A 16638-nucleotide genomic window follows, 5' to 3' on the forward strand; every position below is an offset into this window, starting at 1 on the left:
GTATTACGTGGAAATCAAGAGTGCCAACAACCAACATGGAAAAATTACTAATTCAGATGTATTCAGTGTTGCACAAAGATAGGGTTTCAGTTTGATATTAAAATAACTTTTTTCCCCGTCTGAAATATTTGCATATTTCAAACAGGTTGATGGACGAAAATCCACTGTATCCATGATTGATCGACTACAAAGACAAATAATTGTAGCTGACTGTCAAGTCTACTTGGCTGTGCTGTCATTTGTAAAACAGGAATTATCAGGTGTGCTGTGGCTTTAATGTTTGGTTTTTGCGTTATATGTGTATAGTAAAGTGGCACAATGATTGTTAACATCGGAAAAGATGGTTGCTTTGTAAGAAAGACCACAGTCTTTTAGCTGGTTCTTCTTAGATAGATTGGAATCTTTTGCATGTTCCCGTAGAGGCATTGTAGGAGTTGGTACAAAGATGGGTAGCATCTGCGTACTTCACGTGGCCTGCAAGATAAAGAAGTTATCAGCAGCTGAAGCCTGGTGTCCCCTATGCAGACTGTTAATGGCAAGTTGGGGAGATGACAAACTGCTAACAAAAGTAATTTTAAGTGAAGTAAGTTGAAGATGGATAAGCCAAATCAGTTCTTATTCTCTGGTCACCTAAGTGTGCTCTTGCGTGCCGAAGAGGTTAATCGTGATTTGTGGAAAACAAACCTCCTTGTCTCAGCTGCAAAGCTGTTTCCAAGTTTCTTTCACATTACTGGTTTTGTTGCATAATCTAGAAACATTCCTTCACCCATGAGTTCGTACAAAAAGTAGTCAAGGTCACGTGCTACAGAAAAATGTTCCCAAGTACTCGCTAGTATTAACAAAGACCAAGCGATGGCAGTCAGAGCAGATTGTCAGTGAAAACTCAGCTGATCAGCTGGAAGGAACCAGAGGAATCATATCCAGATTATCATTAAAATAACGCTGAGATCTTCAGTCAAGGACATAATACTTTGTGTGATATGCAGACTTGGTTTCTTCTTTGCCAGGACAGCAATAATATACTTGGTTCTAGTTAACAGAAATTCTGGGGGTATTTTTTCTGCTGTGTCAGTGTGTAAGAAGGTAGGATTTTCTTTTTCTCAGTTCTGAGGTTTTGTTCATTTGTTTGTGTTTTCTTTTGTTTTTCTCTTCTCTCTAAGCTTTTTTTCCTCATTTGAGTATCTGTTCTGCATCTGCACTACAGCATCCAAACCAGTTACTGAGCATGGTGTCTGTGCCCTTCCTTTCTTGTCTGCTGCTCAGAGAACTAAAGTGATTAGCAGAGCACTGCAGAATATGGAGCGTATCTGGGTCTCTCTACTGAGTAAAAACATCCTTAAAATACGTAGTTCAGATTCCAAGAGGTTAAATGCTGTCTCTGTGACTTAGTTCCTACCGTTGTGGCACCATTTTGCTGAACTGTTGGGTCTGTTATTTCAGTCAATTTTTTTGACTGTATTGCCTTTCTGATGTATAAACATCTTGTTTTTGTGATCATGTTTTTGTACAGAAATAGCAACCAGATGATTGAAATAAGCGTATCTTCAAAAAATTGCATTCTTCAGAGGCAAATTTTGCTGATAAGTGGATGGATAGAAAAAGTCTTGTGTTTTTTCTTCCTGGGACAGTTTGGCAAGACGCGTAGGACAAGTATATGCACAAACTGCTTACTGACATGACTTTTAATAGCATGGTGGGCTAACATAATTTAGGTTTTTTTGTGCACTCTCATGGATGTAATAGCAATAGCTTTATCATAAAGCTAATAATACAGCAATTTAGAGTTATCTTGCAACAGCAATATTGTGCTACCCTTTCTTGATGTTTATAAACACTGTTGTCGTTGGTCTGACAACGAGTTTCAGAAGTTCATGCTAGGAAATCTCAGCTCAGCGATTGGGCTTGATTGTGAAATTTGTATATTTACAAAATCAGGAATTCATTTTTTTTTAAATTCAATAGATTACCTTAGTGTATCAAATCTATTCGGGTTCTACTTTGTTAGTGAACTGTTAATGGCAACACACTGATAAAGGTAAACCCTCAGACCATGCTTTTTTTGTGTATCACGTGTCTTTTCCATTTGATGCATGCATCAGAATGCAATAGTTTATCAAAGCTGTTAACAGAAACAGTCTGTAGGATAAGTAAAATGTGGGATTTTCCTTACTATTTGTCTGTTGTATTGCTCTACGTGGTTGTATGAGCATTCATCTTGTGGTGAGCCGCATAACTTTAAAATACTTTGTGCAGCCAAAAAGTGACCTAAGTGCTGAAAATTCAAGTAATGTTAGCTTTACACTGAAGCTGAATCATGTGGGGGTTTGCATTTTTTATTAAATAGGTATATTTTTTATTATAATAGGTAGCTAAATGCTGTATGTTGAGTTCAGTATTATTTTTTTAAGTAGTTTCAGCTCCTGTTGGCAGCAAGTTTAACCCTTCTGTCACAACTGAGAATACAAATTTTGAAGTTTTTCTCACTGTGCTTTCTTAGGACTGTCAAAACAGCTTCATCTCTTCTTTATATAACAAGAACTTTAAAAAGATTATACTAGTTAATGATGGTACTTTGTTTAGGAATTCCTTTTCCATAATTGGAAGGAGGTTCGTCAAAGACACGTCAAGCACGTATACAGAGTGATTCGATTTTGATAGCATTTTCCCTTTCTTTGACACACCCCACATGTTTATTTTCTAATTCTGGCTCTGGTTATGACACTGATCTTTGCAAATTTGGTATCTTTTTAGAGTGCTACTGCTATTTCCATGCTTTTTTTTCTCATTTTTAAATCTTTTAAACTCCTTTATCACTGCAGTTCCTAACTCTCAAGGCTCTAGCACAAAATGCTGTTGTCTGCTTTTAAAACTAATGTGTGCCGTTATATTCTGCACTTACTTTGCGTTTGCCGCTTTTATCTGTGTCCAAAGAGGTGCTGTAACCAAGATTGCTGCTACATAAATAAGCATATTGGGCAGCTTAATCTTCTGGTGTCATGCCTTTTTTTTTTTCTTTAAACTTTCCTGCCATCTTTAATGTACTTTTTGTACATCTCTTCTGTAAACATATATCTTGCTTAAACCAACTTACTGAAAATGCTCAAGCTCAGATTTTTGAGGACATTTAGGTACCCAGCTTGCATTTGAAATTGAGGAGGTTAAGCATCTGAACATGTTACAAATCTGAAATTTATGCATGCTTTTATTTTTCTTCTGCCCATTTTTTTTTAATTGTGAAACATTGTATTCAATATCATTTTTTTTTTTACTCATATTAACTTTGGAAAATGTTACTGTCTACCCCAAAGGAAAGGGTTTTTTAAAGGTATTTTTTCCCATCAGTGTTCTCTTAACATTGTTTGGGCTTAAAAAGTAAAATTTCTTTCTGCTTCTCTCTGTTTGCCAGGCAGTCACGTCATCCTCACTCTATAATGGAGTGGAAATCAGCTTTAAGTTGTTTCAGTTTCTCTATTCCTTTATGACAGCTGCATTGCCACGTAACAGAAGGGAAGTACCTTTGTGTTGCGTGCTTTTAGAAAAAGTCTGTGGTTGAAAAACAGTTAAGCTTATAATGCCCGATATGAAACGTCTGTTTTGGATGACAGAAGTAGCTACTGTCCTTCATGCAATCAGTTAATGCAAATGAGAGAGCATCCCAGGATTTGTGAAACAGCATTTACTACTTAATTGTGTTACGCTTTTGAAATATATCCTTGACGTGTTTTTTTCCTTGATCTTCAGCATACATAAAAGGTGGGTGGATCCTCCGAAAAGCCTGGAAAATTTACAATAAGTGCTATATGGACATTAATACACTTCAGGAAATATATCAGAAGAAAACAACTCAGGAATCCTTGACTTCTGATGCTGCAAATGATAATCATATTGCTGCAGAAGGTGTAACAGAGGATTCACTAAACAGACTGAAAGGTGCTGTTAGCTTTGGATATGGACTTTTTCATCTTTGCATATCCATGGTGCCCCCAAACCTGCTCAAAATCATCAACCTGCTGGGTTTTCCTGGAGACCGCCTACAGGGGCTTTCTTCACTGATGTATGCAAGTGAAAGTAAGGACATGAAGGCCCCTTTAGCTACGTGAGTAGCTATATTGAAATGCTTTGGTAGATAGCTTAGTACTGAAAGTAAGCGAATGGAAAAAAAAATCAAAGCCAAAAAAGTCATATTGCTTTAAAGAAAACAACAGCAGGTAAAATAAACTTGTAATTTATCGTTTAACATGCCACAGTTTATTAAATTCATCTTTTGGTAGTGTATAAGATCTTACTACAATTAGTTTTCAAGATATCTTTTGGGTTTGTGTGAGAATTGTGCTGTGTTCTACACTACCTGCTATTGTAATGTCTAGTAATTTATATGCCAGTAGAGTAAATAAAAGCACCACATGAGGGCTCAATAAATTTACCTGTGAGTTAATAAATAGTATACTCTCTCACAGAGGAGAATGTCATGGGAGTCACTGACGTCACTTAGTCATTTATCCTTATTATCATCCAATGATCTTTTCCAGTTTATTTTTAATTTTAGTATCTAAGAGTAATGGAGTGTTCCCTTACACAGTCTTTTTGATCTTTTTAGAGGAGCGTTCTTTGTGTACGCTTTTTCCCAAGCCTTCATTCTGCATTCTGGTCCTTTAAATGAGTGAAGGGTAAGCCAGACTTAATTTAAACCCATTTATGAAGGCTGTTTATTATTCTATTCTCCACAAATTAATACTTTTATTATGGATCTACAGTAAATTCTGTCCAGTGCCACTTCTGAAACATCGACTGCAGAGCTTAAGTTCTCCTCTGTATGAAGAGAAGAATCAGGTTTGTGATTGGTTAAACAAGCTTAAGATTAAATATTCTTGCTGATTTCTTTGCTCCCCTTTCTGGGAGGAGGAATGCCATTGTTTTGGGGTGTTCCTGTCTTCAGATGGCCTTGGACATCTGTATGCTCTGCCCTTGTTTACAGGAGTGATGTAGGTCAAGTAGATGTCTGCCCTTATGAACATCAGATGTGTTTCTGTTTTAAATGGACTTGTGTGTTGAAAGGTGTTTCTTTATTTTTTTTATGAGCAATTAATTTTTAAAGTCGTCTTGCAGTTATTTATTCATTTATTTTTAATCCTGTAGACTTTTAAAGACTCTATATAGTGCTTTGATACTGTGAGCTTGGTTGACCTTTACCTTTGGGTAATGTGTGTTGAATTGTATGCTCAGGTGCAGTTTAGGAATACATTGATGTATGACAATAATATGTTTATTTAAAGGCAGCTTGTGCAAGAAAAAACTCATACACTGCTTTGTTTTGCAGAGCCATTTAAAATCTGCCTGTCTAGAGCATTATCCTTAAATTTCTATTTATGAGCTGTAATCTTATTCTTCTGTTTCTTGTAGATTAGCTTTGTTGTGGTACCACACAGTTGTTCGTCCCTTTTTTGCTCTTGATGGCAGTGATAACAAGGCGGGATTGAAAGAAGCAAAAGAGATTCTTGCAAAAAAAGAATCTGCTTATCCAAATTCTTCTCTGTTCATGTTCTTCAAGGGGAGGATACAGCGATTAGAGGTACTGCATGTTTTCATCCTTCTGACTGATTTATTTTCTTGGTATTTTATGTTTTGCTGGTGTGAGTGAACTTTGCAAGCTTCAACAAATTGTGACTAAGGGTATAGGTATATGGAAAGGTAAGTAAGAAGAAGGGATTAACTCCTTCCTAGTTTCAAGTGCTTGTGCCAAATCAGCTCTTCCGTTACTTGTGTCTGAATTAACAACGCTTTTGAAATTCTTTTTCTGCCACTTGATATATTTGCAGCCCTGTGCTAGGAGGAAGTGCTTTTGGTCACTTAAGACTTTCTTGTGGTATAAATAGCTATTTCAGTTTTGCTTGTCAAGCTAAAATCTGAACATTCAATCTACTGAGTACATAGTGTTTATCTACCCCTTCTCATTTTACGCGTTGTTCATATACAGTTAATGAGCTTCAGTAATTTCCTCAAGTAATTGCTTTTGCCTTTAAAGAGGTCAAAGAGGATGTTTTCTGTTGCTGTGGTGAGCTCTGACCCAAGCAGTGTGTTCCCTGAAATTGTTTTTGAATACTGTTGCCAAGGGGTGTTCTTCAGTAATTGTAGCAGCCTTATGAGTGCTTCAAACAACTCAACTTCTAGCCGCTACTTTTGTCAGATCAGAGTATTTCTAGAGCATTTACATTAACAACAACAACAAAAAAGTGGAAGCGCAAAAACAGTATGTTCAAATCCTTCATCTCAATCGTAATTACTAGAGCTAATCCATATCTTGATAGTGACAGTCGTTCTACGGTAGGGTTTGCAGCCAGTTCTCATAAAAAACAATGTTTTGATGGAGATAGCGACAGTAACAGAACACCGAGTCAGACTTTCCAAAATATCTTCTGTGGCAGATCAGGTTTTACTGGCATCTTTTTGTGGTGTATTTATTTATTTATTTATTGGAAGTACTTTAAGGCTCTAATATGAGGTGTCTTTGTGGAAGCAACGGTGCATCTAGGGAATTGCACTGTCACAAGCAAGCTGTCACTATCTAGGAAGTGTTGCTCTTTACTCAATGGGAGATACTTTAAAGGCCTTTTGCTGAATCATGCGCGTATTCTATGTAGTTAAACATTACAGAAAGTCTCGTGGAAAAGTTCAGATTCTTTAGGCATAGTTATACGTAATGAATGTAAGTGTAGTTGAAAATATCAGAATAAAAATAAAACTGTGAAATAGAAAACTTTGAAGGCCTTAATTTTCATGTAGTGTCCTCCAGCGTAAAGTGTCCCGTTCTAACTTTACGTATTGTTTGCTGGGTTTCCCCTTAATTATGAGCATGACTCTAAAACCTTCACAGATTTATAGTGCTGGTTGCGAATAAGAGACTGTCTTTGGATTTCAGAACAGCTCTGTGGAGAGACCCATCTTAGCTCAGGAAGCTTTATAGCTACTTAGGTTTTTTTTTCTTTTGTTTTCCCTGTGGCTAATGTAAGGACCATAATCTTACATTTCTGGGTTTCAGATTTAATAATCCTCTTTATGTAGTTTTTTTATTACATGTTTTATGGATTAATCTTTTTTAGCTTTACATAATGTCTGAGGGAGGTATAAGTGCTGGCAGTTGAAGGAATTATAAATGTAAATTTGCAAAGTGGAGAGGGTTTTTTTGTTTATTTATTTTCCCTTAACTATAAATGTTGGGTTTGCTCATTCTTGGGCATTTATAATTCCTTCACTTTATTCTCTGAACCCCCGTATAGTTAGTGATGCATTTATTTTAAGGATTAACACTAAGAGTAGAAATTCATATTCCAGCACGTTGTCGCAGTGCCTGTGATGACTGAAACATTGCTTGTGAAGGAGTGACTCTAAAACGCTTACTGAGCCTGATGATTAAGGAAAACTTACGAAGATCTCAAAGCACTTGAGAGATAAAGGAGGTTACAGATATGGATTATAGAAGATGGAATATTCAACTAATGGAGTTGCATATTATTAGGTGTTTGTTATTTCATATGCTGTCCAGGATTTGGTGTACTGCGCTGTAGAAAAATGATGCAACTGCCATTAGTCATTGTGTAGAACAACATATCCTACACATAAGTGGTGTATATTTTAACAGGTTTATTTTTTTTTAGTTCTTTAAAAGGTAGAGTATATTCAGAGGAATAAATATTTGAACTCTTTTGCATTTTTCTCTGAAGAATTCCAAATGTAATGTTACTGAATTTTGAAACTTCTTAGCACAAAGATCAAGTTCTAAGCCTACATTGAACTTTTTTCTGCAAGGTCGGGCTTGTAAGATTTATTTTCGAGGGAGCGATGCAGCAGCAGTATTTTTATTAACGTGTAGTGGATAGAACGTGCTGCTGCAAAAGTAAATAAGCTGTACATTGCTCAGCCTCCCTGGTAAATGTACTGCACAGAAGGAAAGGTGAGTCGTATTCTTCTGTCATGCCAGTCAGCACCTTAGTCTAATCATCACTTTCTTTTCTAAATGTTCGGTATTTCTATTATTCTAGCTATGGTTTCCTTTGGCAGTCGCACTGTCTTGATGCAACACGTATGATTTATTGTGAGATAGTTCCTTAACAGCTTAAATAGTGTTCCCTGATGAATCGAAGAAGGAAATCAAACAAAATCACTGTAGAGCTCTCTGCCAGACTCAGGAAAAGCTTTTTGGTGTGTGGCCTTAAGGATACAGGCTGTAGGAATTTTTGAATAAATTTATGCTTGCATAGATGACAAGCTTGTTCCAAGGTTTCTTTCACTTATTTGCTTAGCTGGCAGTGACTAGATTATGCAAACAAATACATTTTTTATATAAATTAAATGTTTGCGAGAATGAATATAGAAACACTGTTAATGGGACTGTAGGCCACACCCCCCCACCCCCCCACCCCTAAATGTTGATTTTCATCATCATAAAGTCCTCAAACTGCAGATGGTTACAGAGAGATCTCATAAGATCCTAGATTGTGTATTCAAAAGTGATCAGATCTAGAGAGCTGGAAAGAGGGAAGCTGGCCAAAGGAGTTGTAATGTGGAGCTGATATGTAAATGAATTTTATCCCTTACCCTTTGGACTGTTACCTGTATGATGTTTTTTAGTTCACTTGAAATATTCTAGAATTTGAACTGAATTCTGAGGCTTTTCTCTCAATAGGATGTTGTGCCTTTTCTATCTAATTAAACTAGAGGCTGCCATCTATATGATACTTAAATTATTTTTTCCTATATAATCATTTTTTAATTTCTGTTAACAGAAATCCATGGTTTTTTTAAATCTATTGGATAATTAGAATTTGATGATTTCAGAAATGTGACCTTTTTTAATATTTTGCCTCCTTCCACCTTTGTTAGTGTCAAATCAATAGTGCCTTGACCTCATTTCATACTGCTTTGGAACTTGCAACGGACCAGAGGGAGATTCAACATGTCTGCTTATATGAAATAGGTAAACTGGATGTTTTTATGCTGTAAATATTTCACTTTTAAGTTTTGGCTAATAACTAATAAACAAGCTAGCTTATTTTAATTAGTATTTAAAAGAGGCTTTAGACTACTGACCGTTGTCTTGGTTGGTTGGATTGCTTTAATAATCCTGTCGTCTCATTTGGGAGCGGGTAGCGTTTGACAGTTTCATAATCTTTGAACAGTTTTCCATAAATGCAAGTTGATGCAGAATCATATAGTAGATTGTAGAATCGAGGACAAGCTATTCCTCTCTACAAGATTATTTAAAATGAGTGGTGAATTAGTCTGGTTCATCTGTGGAATCGCCATTTCTGTGCTAAAAATGAGCCTAAGAAGCTTCACCATTTGCAGGATTTCTGTTTCATGTTCATGTCCTTACATTAATGGCAAAAATGAACGGATATGTCATATTCTTTCTATTACGTGTTCTTAATTTGCTCTCAAGTGTTCAGAGTGGAGGGAGTATATTGTTACAACCTTTAAATGTCTGTGCTGAAGGAATCTTGTCGCAGGTAGGAGAATAAGGGAGAACTTAGGAGCTTTGTTGTAGGTTTCACCATTCTGCAAAGTATTGTGTAAAAGAAGCCTTCAGTGTCTATATAAACTTGTTGATCTGAAATGCTTTTATTGTTTTGCGTGGCATCTATAATTAAGCATTTTCCAGTAAATTTAAGCCAGACTTTCAAAGTGTGTGTGATTGGTCTTGTTTTGATTGTTGTTGAACTTTTCAAGTTGTTGGTGTAATTGTTAAACTAGCTCCAACTCTCATAACAAATTTTATGTTTCAGTAGTGTTTACACCTGATTTGAGTTACTGTGCTTTCTCTCTCATAAGTTAAATTGGTCTCGTTTTTAGGTTGGTGCAGCATGATAGAGATGAATTTCAAAGATGCATTTGAATCTTTTGAAAGGCTTAAAAATGAATCCAGGTGGTCCCAATGCTATTATGCTTATTTAACAGCAGGTTAGTAATTCTAGTAAGTTGGATAAGTGATAAATATGGTTATGTGTATCAAGCTTTGACACTGTTTCTGTTTAGGGAAGTTAGTGATGCACATAGTGCTTCCCATGGTGCTTCCCACACTGCTTGCTTGCTTATGTAGCTGTGGATCAAAAGTTACTTACATAATTTTATTTATTTATATAACACATGCACACACACGTACGCTTTCCCTCTGGGTCTGCGTCGCTATGGTTGTTATATGCCCTATTGCCACGCTAATTCAGTGTTTGTAAACATTTAATTAATAAATCCCTAGAGATTAGGTGATACTAGTTTCTTTAATGGATATGAAATAACATATTGAGTGACTTGCTAATGCTCACAAAGGACACCTGGGAGAGCTGGGATCTGCACGTTTGTCAAGTCCCAGTCCAGCTCTTTTCCAGAAGTCAATGGTTTTTCCCTGTAACTGTATGACATCTAGCCTTCATTTTTCCTGTCTATGTCCCAGCACTGTTAACATATTTTTTTTTCCTGTGTTACTGTAGTGTGTCAGGGAGCCACTGGTGATGTCCATGGTGCTCAGAATGTCTTCAAGGAAGTTCAGAAGCTTTTCAAAAGAAAAAACAATCAAATTGAACAATTTTCAGTGAAAAAGGTTTGATTTAGCATAAGCTGCATTGTTTCAGTACAGTAATTACACTTGTGTTGCATTCTCCACCAGCATTTATTTTTGAACAAGCTATTTGTTTTTACCTATATTGCTTCTTTAGAATTAGTGGGAAGGATTCAGGTGGAAAACCAGTAGTGCCATGTATTTTAGGCATGGCACTAAACATGCCTAAACATGTTTACTTTATTTTTTAGTTATTCATTTTTAAACATGAATAGCTGTTTACTTTTTACCTAAGTAGTTCTTGCAGATGAAAAATACATGATACTGTAGTTGTTTCAGTAATTTTCCTTCTAGCTTTGCATTTCTTACTCATTTTTATCTTGTCTTATTTTTCAAAGCCTTAATAATTTTGAAAGCTAGGAGTTGTCTAGGAAATAGCTACTGTTGATCCTGCAGATGTTGCTGTGTTGTTATCCGGCCTTTATGTATTTGAGATTGTGAAACAGAATAAAACAAATCCAGGATGCATAGCAAGAAGCTTTAATTTTGATCAATACGTAATCATTTGAATTAATTGAAAGATTTTGCTTTTTAGTCCTGAAATCTTTAAGCTAAATTACCACAGACTTTATTTAAAAAAAAAAAAAAAGTTTGGATAATTTCTTGAAAAAGTTATAATTAACATTTGTGATACACTGTTTGTGAGTATTACATTCCTTGTAAAAGGACAGATGACAGATATTCCCCCTTCCCTTTTCTTCCCTACTTTACAGGCAGATAGATTTAGAAAACAAATGCCAACCAAAGAGCTCTGTGTCCTGGCGTCCATTGAAGTATTGTACTTATGGAAAGCCCTTCCAAACTGTTCCCTCTCCAACCTACAACATATGAGCCAAGGTATGATATGGTTCACTGATTTTGTTGCTGGTGTGTGTGTGGTTTTTTTTTTTTTTTCTCCTAGTGAAGTTTGTAATTTTTTTTCTAATATGCAGTTGATTGCAGTAGCATGAAAACTTAAACCTATGTGCATGTATAAAACAGACTGAGTAGCAATAGGAGAAATTATTCCAATAAGATTTGGCTTAATGCTTTATTTTACCTTTTTTGGGAGAAGGCATGGGGATGTTTTGCTTGTTTGTTCTTTTTAAACTAATTGTTAACACATGGCCATGTTTAAAATGACACTAATGTGGTAGCTATTATTCAGAGTCACTAAAGAAAACTTAACTCGTTTAAACCTAGCTACAAAATAGCAATAAGACTGGTAATCTATTTATGTATGTCATTTCTCCTCTAAGAGAAATGTAGCTTTCAAAGTCATTTATGATATGGTAAGGATTTTTTTGATCTTGGTTGCTGTGACTGTCTTAATGGTGAAAGGGATGGTTGGGGCCTGCCTCTTTCTCAGTCTCCAGAATCTTGGAATGAGATCTGTCAAATGAAGTTTATGGTTGCAGTGTGTTTGTCATGAAGTTTTTACTACCCCTATCTCCAGGGATCAGTCTTGTTTGCAGCCTGCGAACAGCTTCAAGTCATTCCCTGCTCCTTTAGAAAAAAACCCCAAAATATATCTGCCACTGACATACTTCGTTACTCATGTTATTGTGAAATTCTGAAATTGTACATGCTCTTACTCTAGAAAACTGCCTAGTCTTGAAGCCTGGCATCAAGACTAGCTCTGTGTGTGTGTGGGTTGGTTGGTTTTTTCCATTAAAGGTAATCTGTTCATTTAACTTGTGTGATGGAGCAGGTTACGTTCAGATACCTGGTTTTTCTAATCCTGAAAGATAGTGGTGAAGGCTTTAAAATTAGATTTACTTTGATTAAAAATAGAATTCAGGATGCTTTTTATATGTCTGTCTCTTGGCTTCAGGACAATCGGCTTTAGGGGTAGCAAAGGGTATGTACTTCTATCCCACACACTCAAAAACAGCGTAGATCTTCCATACAAGCTTCCAGCTAGTGGAGCACATCTTAATGTGAAATAGTTAACAATATTCATGATTAAAAGGCGGAAATATGCCTCCTGTAAGGCATTGCACTCAGACAGAAGTGTCTACACCCGTGGTACTAGGTTGAAGATTTTCTGCCTGATGAAAATGTTATTGCAGCTCCTGAGATGTATCTCAAGAATGATGAGATTACAGGAGATTTTTTTTTTAATTTACTTTCTCTTTTCTTGAACAATAGAGGTGTACTTTGAGGGTTTATTTCAAAGCGTTTTCTCAGGGCTGGAAGATGACTTAAAAATAAAGCTCTGATTTGTAGGAATTATTTTGTCTCCGAGTGCTGTATCTTTGTAAATAAAATGCCAAGTAACTTGAGACTTGTAATAAAAATGCAGGAGTTGACAGTGTTATATAACATCCAAATACTTAATGCAGCCAACTTTCAGTTATTCATAGGTGGTTTATTTAGGTTGTGGCTTAGCCCTGTTGTGAACATAGAGCCTTTTTGAATCTGGCAGCATTTATTAGATGAGGCAGAGTGTGAAACTGAAGCAGCTGTACTGCTCCTAGGCGTAGCAGTTCAGCTCCTTTTGAAGGGATGAAAAACAATGCAGGTGGGGTCTCTCTGGAAATGACGGGGCAGGCAAATGCGAATGGCTCCTCATGGAATCAGCCTTGATCTAACAGAGCTGTTGTGAGCTGGAGCTGAAAAGCACGACCAAGCCGGAGCCTGATTCAGGTGCAGCTGGTTGTTATGTGCATTGCGACTGAGCTCTTTCCAAATATGGAGCGCTACTCAGCTAAGGCACAGTTTGTCCTACGCTGTGGACCATCTAAGGTCCAGCAAATAAGACCTATCCTCTTGTCAGCATTCAGAAGTGTGATGCCAGAATACCCTAGTCTGGGATTTTAGCTCCAAGGCAGATTTTTGTGTCTTGTCATTTGGCTTCAGTTCAGAACAAATCAGCTTTATGTCTAAATTGCTTGTGTGGTTGGTGGTGTGTGGGTGGTTTTTTTTTTTTTTTTTTTTTTTTTTTTTGTACTGGATACCTTATAACTTGGACTGTGTAATTTTCCTCTGATACCTTGACAGCCCAGTCATCCGTAACACCAAAGAGAAGTGACTGTGTTTTACCTTTACCTTCTGTTAGATTTTTTTCCAAAGAATGGTAGAGAAATGTCTTCTCTTGTGTGAAGAACACACCAACTACCTTTGACTTCAGAGGGCCCATTCGTTCCTGCTTAGGATTTCTTCTCATGAGTGGCAGATTGCCTGATGGGATTCCTATAGAATGAGTTGTATTTAGAAGAGACCAAATTATTTTGTTGTGTGTGATGTCACTAACTTTCATAGAATCTCCTCTTCCCAATTAAACTTTAGTCATCCGACTAAAAGTCATCATAGACCATACTTCTTGCCTAAGGAGGAGTTTTAATCCATCTTGTTTATTGGAATTTTTTTCACTAAGCTTGTCAGGATGTTGATGATGCATCTGCTGTCGGTTTGAGGAATTTGCTTCTTGGTGCCATACACAAATGCTTGGGAAATTTTGAAGATGCTGTTCAGGCAAGTTGTTAAATGATAGTTTTCACCATTAATCTTATTTTACAAGTTATTCTGTAAATATTGTTGAATAAGAGTGTTAAGAAAACCATTAGTTTTCAGTGCTATTGATCATTCTGTTGTGCACGTTCCAACATAATATGTCACATGCTCTTCAAATCTTCCAAGTTAGCATACCTTCATTAGATTTTCTGTGTTGTAAGAATAAATGGCTAAAGTTGAACAAACACAGCAGCCAAAGTGGCTTGTAGTAGTAAGAGTTAAGGGGAAGCTGGGAAGGAAAATGGAGAAATTCTTGAGCTCCACCAGATTTTGTTGTTCCAGAAAGAAAACTGATCAATTTAAAAATAATTTGGAGATTTGCTTTTTGAAGGCATAGGTTGGCTGCTCCTGCTCCAGAGCTATTAAGATGCTGAGAGGTTTGATTATTAGCATGTATCAAAGAATAATTTTTCCACTGTTCCAGACTTTGATCTGTGGGTGCAACTTTTTTAAATAGAATTGAATTCAAGGGAGATAACGCTGATTTAAAGTCTTTTTATCTGGTTCTCTCAAACATATTTTAAATCTAGATTACTTCATCTCTGAAAAAAATGTTAGATAAAGCAAGGAACTATAGCATCAATCTAAAATTAAACTTTTAAAACAACCTTGCTTGAAACAATATTGCTTGGTAAAAATCCAAACGATCTAACTTTGCCTTGATACAGTATTGTCAGTGAGAACCCCTTGGTCATTGCTCAAAGAGTCTCTATTATTGGAAACTTAATGCATTCACATTTTAGCTTTGGGTTAATTTGTAGGGCTTGATATTGAAAGATGCTTCTGGATTTTTAAGTGATCGGTTCCATTTTGATGTGTTATTGTAATCTTTTTTTACAGTTTTTTCAGCGAGCTGCTAAAGATGAACTGTGCCGTCAAAACAACTTATACATTCAGCCATATGCTTGCTATGAACTTGGTTGTCTTCTCTTAGACAATCCAGAGGTAATAGTATAATGAATTTTAAATCTAGAAGTTGGGATGGGCAGTCCCTATGTCACTATACAAACAATAAACAATGTTTTATAGGAGATAATGTTTGTTAAACTTTAAACGTGTTTTACAGCTACTCTAAAGAAACTCTACTACTTTGATTTCAGTAAACCAAGAAATGCCTTCAAGGTAGCAGCATCTTTCTTTTCAGTGTCAAGAGCTTCTGTGAGGACATTGAAGGAATTTAATGTATCTCTCAGTAACACTGAAATGTCTTGTGGTGGTGTTGCTGACTGTCTTCCTTTTACATAACAAATTGTAGCCTGCTAACACTTTCTCTGGGCACCTTCAGTTGTTACATTCCTGACCGTTAGTGGTATCTTTGTCTAGCAGTAAGATAAACACAACATTTCCAGACTTTCTCTGCTCTATATTGTTCAGTTGTTCATGGACAGCAAGCATTGAAACAAGAGTTTTAATGAATATAAAACCATGTTGTTTTGATATTATTCAGTATTTTTTCCTCTAAAAGTGCCGTAAATGTTTCACTTTTCTTTCATCATGTGTTACAACTCTGATCATGCCATGGTGTCCAATTTTTCTAATGTACCTTGTAGAAACAGTGAGTATAGGCACTGGGATATGGAAATACATCCCTTACTCCTCCAAGATCTAGACCTCTTCCCCTTCACTTGCCCCATATGTTCCTGCTGCTAACTAGCAGCAGAGACATGGTGAGGATGCCTTGGATAGCTAGGGAGTTATCATCTGTGGATAGTATTTAATGTGGTGAACGTCTAGGATCCTTTTCTTGCACACTTGAATTTCCTGTTGGATACTGTTCACACTCAAAGATTACGTATTGTTAGCTTTTCCTCTCTATATAGAAGCTGATGTTTTCTTAAAATAGCTCGGTGTTTTCGGGATCAGACTTACAGTCGGAACAATATGATATTTGTCAAAAATCATTTTCCTTTGGGAATATTTATAGCCACTCCTAGGACAAGTATCTTCCTAATCTCCAGCCTCAGAGGATCTTGGGAACCTAGCTCTACTGAGGGCAGGCATGCTATTGTACTGTTCCTTTGCAGAGGATATTTAATGAAAGAGATTGAATCAGCTAAATTCCCAAAAAGCTGCGTGTGCTTTGTATTTTGGCTTTTGCTGTGATGTATAGAGAGTTTTGTTGCTCAGGGTGATGAGGGAAAATAACCATCTGACTTTCAGATTGTCCAAATGGCTTGGTTGATGCATATGTTTGGTTGTTATGGTGTTTGCCCATACTCTGCCTTTTAGGGAACTCAAAGTAGCTTATGGCAGCTTTTGTGCTCTCTTTTTTTTTTTTTTTCTTCCCCCCCCTTCTCAAATATGTAAGGCTACTACTTGGAATTCATGCTGTTTTACATAGTGCTTCCTGAATCAAATTGTGAATTTAGGGAAGCGGTTATGACACCTTTTTTTTTTTTTTTTTAAAACACTCCACCACTGCCACCACCACTGTATGTAGCTGATAAAGTAGTTGAGCTGACAGATTCTCCTCTTCTTAAGACTCTGTTTTCAGTTGTTTTAATCTTGTCAAAGCTGATAATCTGAGCTGAACC

The 16638-nt window shown here is 36.5% G+C and overlaps 1 protein-coding gene across 2 annotated transcripts in view; it reads left to right on the forward strand.

Moving 5' to 3' along the window:
- Nucleotides 1–16638, forward strand: part of TTC39C (tetratricopeptide repeat domain 39C) — a 34384-nt gene that overhangs the window by 15109 nt on the left and 2637 nt on the right. For both annotated transcript variants that reach the window (XM_068932371.1, XM_068932372.1), the window contains exons 4-12: nucleotides 146–260; nucleotides 3742–4096; nucleotides 5401–5569; nucleotides 8878–8971; nucleotides 9847–9954; nucleotides 10482–10591; nucleotides 11323–11446; nucleotides 13968–14065; nucleotides 14945–15049. In XM_068932371.1, coding sequence (XP_068788472.1) covers nucleotides 146–260; nucleotides 3742–4096; nucleotides 5401–5569; nucleotides 8878–8971; nucleotides 9847–9954; nucleotides 10482–10591; nucleotides 11323–11446; nucleotides 13968–14065; nucleotides 14945–15049 — 1278 coding nt within the window. The remainder of the gene's footprint in view (nucleotides 1–145; nucleotides 261–3741; nucleotides 4097–5400; nucleotides 5570–8877; nucleotides 8972–9846; nucleotides 9955–10481; nucleotides 10592–11322; nucleotides 11447–13967; nucleotides 14066–14944; nucleotides 15050–16638) is intronic.

Source organism: Struthio camelus, chromosome 2, assembly GCF_040807025.1.
Source record: "Struthio camelus isolate bStrCam1 chromosome 2, bStrCam1.hap1, whole genome shotgun sequence".
NCBI classification, from domain to species: Eukaryota; Metazoa; Chordata; class Aves; order Struthioniformes; family Struthionidae; genus Struthio; species Struthio camelus.